Raw genomic sequence first — 9,979 nt, 5'->3', positions numbered from 1 at the left:
TGTGCTGAGACGCATTGAGCTTCACAAAGACTTGGTCGCCAGTTTGGAACTCCACATTCCTTCGTTTTCGATCCGCCCATTTCTTCATCTTCTTTGAAGCCTTATCCAAATGAGCTCGAGCAAGTTCGTGGGCTAATTGCCACTCCTTAGCGGTTTTGAAAGCGGCTGGACTATTCCCCGTGTAGCCAGCATCAAGTAGCTCGTTGAGTTGCTTCCTCAATTCCTCCAACTCGGGTGGCGACATCCTATAAGGTGATTTGGAGGGAGGCTTAGCACCAGGCTCCAACTCAATCGCATGGTCGACCTCTCTCCTTGGTGGCAACTTCTTTGGCAGTTCCTTAGGCATCACGTCCGCAAACTCCATAAGGACGTCTTCCACTTGTTTTGGCAAAGGCCCGTACTTCTCCTCCCCTTCATTCAACATTAGGGTTGCAAGAAATGTGGCCTCGCCTTTCTTCCAAGACTTGGCAAATTGAATTGCCGACAAGTGCTGGGTACACTTCTTGGCTTGCCTTTCCAATGGCACCAGGCAAGGTTGTCTTCCGTCGGCCAGGATACAGAAAATATTGTAGAAGGGAATGGGAAAGGCTCGTACCTTGTCCATGAACTCTAACCCAATGACTACGCCATAGTCGTCTATCTTGACTACGGTGAAGTCGATCTTTCCCTTCCATGTGCCAATGTCTACTCGTACATTGCGCGCAACTCCAACAATGGGGGTGGCAGCGGAATTTACCGTCTTCACGCTACCAGGCTCCTTTGTGACTCGGAGGCCAAGCCTTGTGGCTTCCTCCGACGTCATGAAGTTGTGTGTTGCTCCCGTGTCCACCAACACACGCGTCGTCTTGTCACCAGTCTTGACGTCGACGAACAATGATCCTCCCCCAACTTGAGCCTTAGGTTGTGGGAGGGTTGTCTGGATGGCATTCAGTAGACGGATGCATCCCATCGTTGCATCGTTACTCTCTTCGGCCTTGTCCTCCTTGAAAGCCATGGCCTTAAGGGCCTTCTTTTGTGGGCAATCTCGCATCATGTGAGGGCCGTCGCATAGGTAACAAGTGGGTTGCCAAGACTTACCCTTGCCTTTGTCATGCTTATCGGCTTTCTTCTCCTTCGGTTTGCTTGTCTCGGCCTTGTCCTTCGGCTTATGTTCTCCCCCACTTCTCTCATGGTTACCCCTCTTCCCCGTGGACTTGGAATCACCTTGGTGGCTTGATTTAAACTCAATCAAGGATTCGGCAGCGGCAATGGCATCAGACAATGTTTGCACGTGTCTCCTTTGTAGTTCGAGTTTTGCCCAATTTTGCAGTCCACTCATGAAGTACATGAGCTTGTCTTCCTCTAACATGTTGGGCACCTCGAATAACAAGCTCACGAAGGCGTTGACATAGTCTTTGACGCTCCCCGTTTGCTTGAGCCACCTTAGTTTCTCCTTGGCTTCGTACTTGGCATTTTGGGGATAGAAGTGCAACATAAGATCTTTCTTAAATTCATCCCAAGTGGTGAGAGAGAACGTACCTTGCTCAATCTCCATGCTCCGACGACGCCACCACATAAGGGCATTGTCAGCTAAGAACATGGTTGCCGTTGAGATTTTGGACTCGTCATCTTCAAGCTTCAGGTACTTGAAGTATCGCTCCACGTTCCACACGAATGTGTCGAGCTCCTTTGCTTCCCTCTTCCCATTATAGGATTTGGGTTTAAAGGAGTCGATTACCTTGGAGTCCAACGCCTTGATTTCCCTCGGCCCATGCACGAATTGCTTCACGACTGCTTCTTTGCAAAACGCCACATCTCCCTTAAGTTCCCTTGTGTCCTTTATCTCTTCTTGAAGCGCCACAAACCTTGCCTCTATGTTGTCAAGGTGAACCTGGACTTCCCTCCGCATCTTGTCTGCCATGGTGTTGAGAGCGCCAAGGAGCTCATCTCGTAGCCCTTCCACCAAGCCACGCAGTTCATCCTTACCATTGTCCACCATGGTTTGGATTTCCTCCTTGTCGACAACGTCCTCATCAAGTCGAGTATCGAACTCGAGTATGGTTCGTTCCACCTTCTCGAGTCGCTCTTCCATGGTCTCCATCGATGCTTGCAAGTCCTTTAACTTTGGCTTGCTCTTGGCAACGTCTTGGACCTCGGCAGTACGCTCCCTTAGATCGGAGACTCCGGACACCATCTCTCCACTTGCCATATCCTACTTTCCTTCAAGTGATTCACGAGCTTGGCTCTGATACCAGCTGTCACGGGATGACTCTTTAAGCCTTCCGCCCGTGCGGCACTTAGACTTGAATACCTCGATGAACAAGCTAAGTAAGCCTTCGAAGCCTCGCTTCCCCGGATCGAATCACAAAGAAAGCTAAGATAGCTTGGAGAATGCTAAAATCACTTGGAAGATGGGAGAAATGAAGCTTTGTATTGAAACTTAAGAGAACTTTACAATTGCTTACAATTCTTGGACGGTTTGGCCAAATGGCCTTACGTCCTATTTATAGGCCTAAGTCACCTCCTCAATGGAGGGTTCTAGAATCCCCTACTTACATCCAAAAATATCTAGCATAGTTCTAGATACAACTTGCCTAATCTAGATTATTCTAGGTGAGGCTTAAATATGTACACTTGTGTGGAATGTTCCGGAATGCCCTAGATTATCTTGAATGCTCCGCCACGTTCTTGATTTCTCCGGAACGTTCCAGAAGCTTCCATGAAGACATGGCTTCATGGGCTTAGATATATGATGTCTTGGGCATTTTCTTTGTTTTTAACACATGGCCCGTGACACTAGGCAGACGAACAACTTTGAAGAAGAAAGTATTTCAATCCAAAGTCTGCAAGTTGGAGTTCCAAGGATGTTTACATGGCAGTCAGATTCTCTACGAATTTTGAGTCTGTACTAGTTTGCTTTTGCAAAGGATGATATACAGTCATTCAACAACGTATATATATTTGCTTCAGGAAAATCAGTAGTTCAAAGATTTTAAGATGAAATGAAAAGATTTTCTTATCTGTGAGATTCCAGGCAACATAGGTGAATAGGATTTGTGGCGTTGTGCTTTCCACTGACACGAGAGCTTTTCGTGCTAATAACGTGTTGTAGAATCGACGGTGTGTGCAGTGAAATAAATAAAACAAGACACAAAATTTACGAGGTTCCTCTACAATCAGTGTGACTGGAGTACGTCCTCAGAGCAGCAATGGTGCTTTCATTTATAATCTGGAATAATAGAAATACAAAGATAATTATCTCTATTCTCTCCTCTCTTCTTCTCTTTTCTTTCTCTTCATTCTTTCCTCTCTCTCTGCCGTGTATCATCTCTTCCTTCTCAGCCTTTGAGCCGTATCACTTGTGTCTTGTTGCTCTATTCCCTCGTCTTCTTTTTATAGGAAAACTAGGAGCAGTGGTAGCTCTTAGTGGGAGGGCATCTTCTTAGTGGAGCCACCTAACATTCCACCACATTTGCCAGCCATCCACATTCAATGTTTTACAACATTTTAAGATTTTTACTAAAATGTGGTTTAAAAAATAGGACAATGAGATACGATTATCAACACGCTTATATATTATAAAACTTGTTAAGAAAAGGGTAAAATGTCTATTTACATACGTCCATCCACACAAGAGTGTTTTCTTAATAATAGTATTGTTGGATGAGAGTCAACCAATTGGGTATTTTCCCACCTATTTCATTTGAATTTTGGTAATTTAATTTGAATTTGCCTTCTGATCTAAAACTGCAGGAAAACGGAAGAGGCTTTGAACTCGGATACAGCGAGATCAACATGAAGAGGCCCTAGTCACGAAGGCAATCGATTACACGTGCACAAACAAAATAAATATAGATTCATATGAAAGAGTTTGTCAAAAGCATCCAAGAGCAAAACAAGGAAATTTGAGCACTCCTCTCTTTTCCCCATTTTACGTAGAACACAGCATCAGCAAAGCAATTATAAACCTGAGTCACCAGCTCTCACTTCGATTGTTGTTTTTCACAGCCACACACACACTCTTTCTCTTCCACCCCAACACTCACAGATATCGATTCGTTGCTTCCCCAAGTTCTAATTTTTAAGCCGCACCACACCATCTTTTTTCCTGTCTCTTGACATCACGACTCTGATCTATTTGGCCCCCATCTTTGCTCCAGATTCAGCAAGAGGTTTAATCTGCAGAATAAAAAACAGAGCACAAATACAATAAGTCCCAATATTCATATTGAACTCAAATGCCTAAGAGAAACTAAAGATATATTTCTAATCCCACGACAACAATTCCCTTTCCCCAGTTGATGTTGCACTGGTATTTTTAACTCTTCACACCTAACAACCCAGATCAATGAAAAAAGTCAATCGCGTACACTGAATCTGAACCAACAATGCTGAAAATAGTTGGCAACAGAGACTTGTAAACAATGTTTTGGTTTCACCATTATTATTAGTCACCCAAAAGCGACTCTGTTGAACAACAAAAATATACAACAAAAAAAATAAAGTCCATACAAATTGGGTCAAATTACAAGGCAAAACAAAAATGTGATCCAGCCCAAAAAAAAGAGGATGGGCTTTACATACAAATTAACATCCATAAGTAAATAAAATAAAATAAAAATAATAAATCTGAATGTCTTCCTACAAAAGGGGGAGGAAACTGTGCAAAGCCGTTTTTTCCTGTAAGGCATGAAAAAAAAACTGCATAGTTAGTGGGAGAAGTTAAGGGAAAGTGACAGGAGTTTAGAACCTCCATCTTCCCCCACGTAACAAATTCTAGAGCTTTCTTGGGACACCTACAAATAGGCATCACCTGCAGCAAGTAAAGGACACAGAAAAAAGAGGGGAAACTCTGCCGAAAATAAGAGCAACTTTTAGAAAAAATACCAAAAGCAACAAGGTGCTGCCAGGAAAGAGAGCAAGCTATTCAACCATTTCGTGCTTTCAAGTCAAGATTTAAAGAAGAACATTCATCACCAGGTATGAAACAAGTTCTATTTAAATTATTATTTTTCTCTTGTTATGTCGCAGAAAGAACAAAATAAGAGCAGAGACCACAGCAAAAAGCATTGTAGCAGCAAACACAAAACTGAAAAGCAGTAGAGAGACAAAAAAATGAGGAAAGGGAAACAAGCAAAGGCATATAAGGCCTTTGTCTCTTTGTTTGGCATACTTCACCAATCAAATGGAGGTGGAGACTCTGAACAATCCACCGACTCCCTACAAACTGCAGCAGAAATAATCTCCAAGAATCCCATGAATTTCTTCGGGGTGGTCTAGACCACCCCGTGAAGTTTAAACCAAGTCTAAATGGTCAAACCCCTTTGCCAAATTGTCAAGTGCAGTTTCAAAGTTCTAGGCTTAAGTCCCCGAGAAGTAAGACAGCAAAGAGGCAACATATACAAAGATGCAACTCAAAGAGAAGAAATTATTCTGTTTGGTGTTTTTGCTACCCACGGGTACAAAGCATTGAGGATGCCTTTGGCTAAAATTTATATGAAAACTTCCCTTGACCGACTCATGCTTGGAAATTCCCCAATTCAAGAAGAAAAGTAGGAAAACATACTCCAAAAGAATACTAAAGGAAGAAAAGTTTATGTAAAAGCTAAAGAAGGTGGATATCATATTTGGAAAAGCTAGAGGGAGTAAGGCCACGTGATTGACAAATAAAGACATCTTTCTGTAAAAGCAAAAGAGGTGACCGACTCATGCTTGGGAAGTTCCCCAATTCAACACCTGATAAAGACAAATGAACAATGTGGATGCCAATTTTTTTTTTTGTCAAATATTGGGTCAAAATATTGACCAAAAGCATTGAAATGAAACTGTCAATATGCTACAAGACAAACGGGAAAGAAAGAAATTTTTTTTTAACTCTAAAGAAGTAGCTAAAAGGGATTTGGTCCCTTGCCACGTGAAGGTGAAACAAAGAGCTTCATCCTGTCAAAATTTCTCACTTGCTCTCTGCCATGTAAAAATGGGACAAACCATATGAAAATGGGAAGAAAAAAAAGATTTGCTGCCAAGTCATTTAGGAAACCAACCCACCAAGCGGAACAACCCGTAGCAAAATGAAAAATTGAATTCGAATTCAAATATGCTTTCTCACGGCAGGACTAGCAAGCATTTGAAGGCATGGTTGCCTATTCTTCAAAAAGATTTGAAAGTTAATGAAAACTTTAGCAAGTTCATGGGCATTCACATGGGTAAACATCACTTTGTACAATGGAGAAAATATGGTAGGCATCAAAGGCAGCACACAGGAAGAAGCAAAAAGAAATAAGGGGCATCCCACATACTTCAGAGTGCATTCCTCACCTGTGGTGCCATAAATTAACGCTTGTCCAAACAATCGAATGGAAGAGAGGTCTATTGCCAGGACAGCCTGCATGGAATAATTAAACCAATCAGTTGCAGTTCAGAACTTCAACCCACTCCAAAATCAAACCCAGAAAATAGAAAACGAAAAGGGGGAAACCTACTCGATCTCTTCTCCTCTTCATCTTGATTTTCTTTCGACCTACAAAGAAAGCACACGAGCAAAAAGAATAAAGGCAGCAGAAAGAAGAAATCATGACCTCATAAAAAATTAAAAAAAAAGAGTCCTTACGGTTTAGGGAGGAAAAGAAGATAAATTGGAACAAATCAAAAGGAGTTTGAACTCTACCAATCTCACCCATCTTCCTTTGGAAATCAACGGTTGACAAACCTGAAAAGAATTCCAAAACATTACGAAATTATTTGAAGCCCAAGTATTATGGTTCCTGCTGGATGAAAACCACCTGTTTAGAGTCAAGAAAATGAGGACTTCCGAAGCAATTACACAAGAGGGGGCCTAGATAAAGATGCATCTCACGTGGGAGTTTAGACACGTAGAAAAGAAAGTCTTTGGACTTGGAAGAGTTACATAGAAAAAAGGGAGGAGTAAAAGCTTGTTGTCAGAATGTTTGAAAAATCAAAGTGGGTTCAAAGTCCCATTCTTTTTTTTAATGGTGTTGAAAATAAAAAGAAAGGTTCTCTAAATAAGTTTTGACTTATACACCTCATGTGAGATAGACTTTGAGTCCCATTTTTTTTAATGAAAGGAAAAGCAAACCTCCTTCCACTTTGAACTAAAGTACTTCACGTGAAGTTCAAGTGGAGAAAAAAAGTGGATGTGACATGCTCCTAAAAATCCTCCCAGTTTGTCATACTCAAATTAATGGGTCATTTACATTACCCATTAATTATTCAAATCTAATCCAAATGGCTCCTCATTTTCCTAAAAAGTCTGAACACAAAAATCATTCAAACAATGAACTACGCCGGTTTGATTCCGTTAAGGATACGTAGGCAGTCTAATATCAAGTTTTAGACGCAACCGTGAAATCGAAACGAATCCCTGGTTTATATAAACTAAATTCACTCCTGCTATCAAATACCAAATGGCACGAAGCCGAAGAAAAGTTTTCAAAGGGCACGAAGCCGTATCAAAGTCTCAAATGACACAAAGCCGAAGAAAAGTCTCAAATGGCATGAAGCCATATCAAATTTTCAAATGCTCCTTGCCCGCATGAGCTAAAACTGCATAAGGCACTATGCTCCTCGCCCGCATGAGCTAAAACTGCACAAGGCATCAAATCCAAATAAATACCAAATCCATGAACTACGAGTGACTTGATCCCTCAAGAGGGTACGTAGGCAATCTAGGGTTCAACCTATGTGCAGTCACAAAATCAAACAAACATCAAATTCCTCAAGTTACATTTTTTATTCGAATTGGAATCAAAGGGTATTTCTTTCCCAAAAGAAAGATTGTAATTAATAGGCGTGTAGCCTAGAATGGGTCGAACTCGAATTAATAAAACCCTCTTCGGAAAACTGAATGAGGGTGAAATTGTGTCGAGTGAATTATTTGTTTACATATTATGTACAATTTTTGCTCAACAGACTCGAATAAGTGAATATAAGATGAAAATAAAGACACAAACAGGCTTACAGCAGTAAGCCATTTGTTGAATATCACATACGAACATATGAGGTAAAAGGACAAATACCTCCCCCGAAATAAGTCTTCCAACTCCATTAGGATCGGCATCTTTGCTAAGTACCTCCATCAACTCAACTAAAGGCCTCAAGGTAGCAATTGTCTCTTTCATTTCTAAATAACTGAGCTCCAATACGAGACAAAAAAGAACAAATAAATAGCATATTTAAACAAATCATAAGGGAAAGTTCTATCCATTTTCTATATGTTTGAAGAAGTGGAAAAGAAAACCAATTCTTTGGGTTAAAAAGAAAAATAACAAACAAAACTTAGGCCATAACGCAGCAGTATACTGCCACTCACAAAATATTAACTACTTTGAAGGAATTTCCCATAAGACAGATATGTCAATAAAAGAAAAAACAATCTCAATTTCCCCCTTTTCACTAATTATGAACTTATTAAATTACAGCTTTGACACATGGTGCAGAAACTTAGTTCTGTTATGCATTCCGGCACATAATGCCCTAGTAGTTCAAATTCATGAGTTTCAATACGCGTATTCTAGTCTCCGTAAGAATGCATCGCATCTCATTAATGTAGAATACAAACACACAAAAATATGGACAGATTACCCAACAATTTTTCGGTTAAAGAAACAAGTATCCAACTAAAGCAAAAAATGGAGGCCATACTCGCCAAAGTAAGCACCAAAAGTTCCAGATTCACGCCATCTTTGTTCCTGTCTCTGGAATATCATCGACTCTATGCTGTCGCTTGTATAGCTGGTAAAAATCCCCAGAGGTGCTCAGTATCATGATTCCAATCTATTTGACCCCCATCCATTTTTGCAAGTTTTTGCTGAAACAAAATTTCAAATACTCATATCTTCGAATTTTAACCATAAGAAAAGAAAAGAAAATACAGCAGACGACTTGCACTATTAGCTGCCATTTAAAAATTATCAGTCACGATTAGAGCTTCAGTGATACCTTGATTACAAACATCAATCCGGTGTGAAACTGAAGAACACATCTGCCATCACTTTCCTGATCCAGATTATGCGCCATTCTATATGCGTGCTCGCACACTAACATCCAAACAATACAACTCTCGTGAATACATAAATACTCCAAAAATGCAAGTATCAAAACACCACCAGACCACATATTCCAGCTCGGAAACAAAAGATAGTTCGTAAACAACTTTGATTGGAGAGCAAATTGAAAACATCTTTACGTCAAAGCAAATGCTACTGAAACCAGCAGCATACTGTAGAATTCCAATCCTTGGAACAATTTTTAAGTTCGATTATGACGATTAGCTAAAGGTAGCTCACTTAAAACTAAATCATAACCGAAATTATACTCACATACAGAAATAGTAACAATTCGAACGGCACCAAAAATCAAATTGAGAGAGGTTCAACCAGGAGAGAAAGGTGGCACGGTGGAAAAAATGAACGGCTCGCAGAAGATGGCTTGAAGAAGAAGAAGACAACAAGTGAAGAGATAATTAAAGAGGTAGAAAATATAGATGAAGTCCCAAATTCTGTTGCAGAAATCTATCCTACTTTTATTTATTAAAATAAAAACCTATTCTACTTTTATTTATCATTGATATGATTATCATGGAGACTCCTCGTCGAACAACGTGACTTTTTCTTTCAAAGATTTCAAGAAGTCTTTTGTTGGTTTTCCCATATGAATTGTTTCAAAGTCTTGGAACATTGCCACTTCTTCCTCTCAGAACTTGGCTGTCTTCAATCCCAAAATAGTCTCCTTACCCTTGTTTTTCTTCACCTCTCTTGTATCAAGTTTATAATATCTCAATTGAGACTTGTCGGTGTTAAATGGTGGACATTCAGTGACCGCTTTACCATCGTCAAAAAATGCATTGCCATCTTTTGCTTCCTCAAAGATCAAGCGATGTAGGCAAAAATCTCCTTCAAGCAAAAGCCACGCGATGCCCCTCATTTTCCACAGGTAAACTACATAAAAGTTTAAAAGAAATTAGAAAACAAAACAAAAATAA

General features: G+C 40.3%; 1 protein-coding gene across 4 annotated transcripts; it reads right to left on the bottom strand.

Moving 5' to 3' along the window:
* Window positions 1-3,648: 3,648 nt before the first annotated feature.
* LOC114825019 (callose synthase 10-like) lies at window positions 3,649-9,419 on the bottom strand. Of its 4 annotated transcripts, none has more exons than XR_011582109.1 (7): window positions 8,938-9,419; window positions 8,641-8,806; window positions 8,016-8,127; window positions 6,590-6,688; window positions 6,462-6,499; window positions 6,298-6,364; window positions 3,649-4,158 (listed from the first exon to the last, which is right to left on the bottom strand). XR_011582109.1 is itself a non-coding variant. In XM_070823673.1 (7 exons), exons 2-5 carry the CDS (start codon window positions 8,703-8,705, stop codon window positions 6,479-6,481), a joined length of 240 nt encoding a protein of 79 aa, XP_070679774.1. In that variant the 5' UTR covers window positions 8,706-8,806; window positions 8,938-9,123; the 3' UTR covers window positions 3,649-4,158; window positions 6,298-6,364; window positions 6,462-6,478. The 4 variants fall into 4 exon arrangements, 1 of the variants encoding a protein (XP_070679774.1); XM_070823673.1 differs by having other exon boundaries at window positions 6,647-6,688; window positions 8,938-9,123; XR_011582110.1 differs by lacking the exon at window positions 3,649-4,158 and adding an exon at window positions 4,395-4,659 and having other exon boundaries at window positions 8,938-9,123.
* Window positions 9,420-9,979: the final 560 nt, after the last annotated feature.

The sequence above is a fragment of the Malus domestica genome, chromosome 06, assembly GCF_042453785.1.
Source record: "Malus domestica chromosome 06, GDT2T_hap1".
NCBI classification, from domain to species: Eukaryota; Viridiplantae; Streptophyta; class Magnoliopsida; order Rosales; family Rosaceae; genus Malus; species Malus domestica.
The sequence above is the reverse complement of the archived record's forward strand: the minus strand, read 5'-3'. Positions and strand labels throughout refer to the sequence as shown.

Bases quoted from the DNA above. Each gene is read 5' to 3' on its own strand.
- LOC114825019 (XM_070823673.1), bottom strand. From the start codon at position 8,705: ATGATATTCCAGAGACAGGAACAAAGATGGCGTGAATCTGGAACTTTT. The intron at 8,128-8,640 runs GTATGGCCTCCA...ATTGGAGCTCAG, and splicing joins TTTGGTGCTTACTTTGGCGA to TTATTTAGAAATGAAAGAGA. The intron at 6,500-6,646 runs GTAGAGTTCAAA...CTTTCTTTGTAG, and splicing joins AAGGAAGATGGGTGAGATTG to GTCGAAAGAAAATCAAGATG.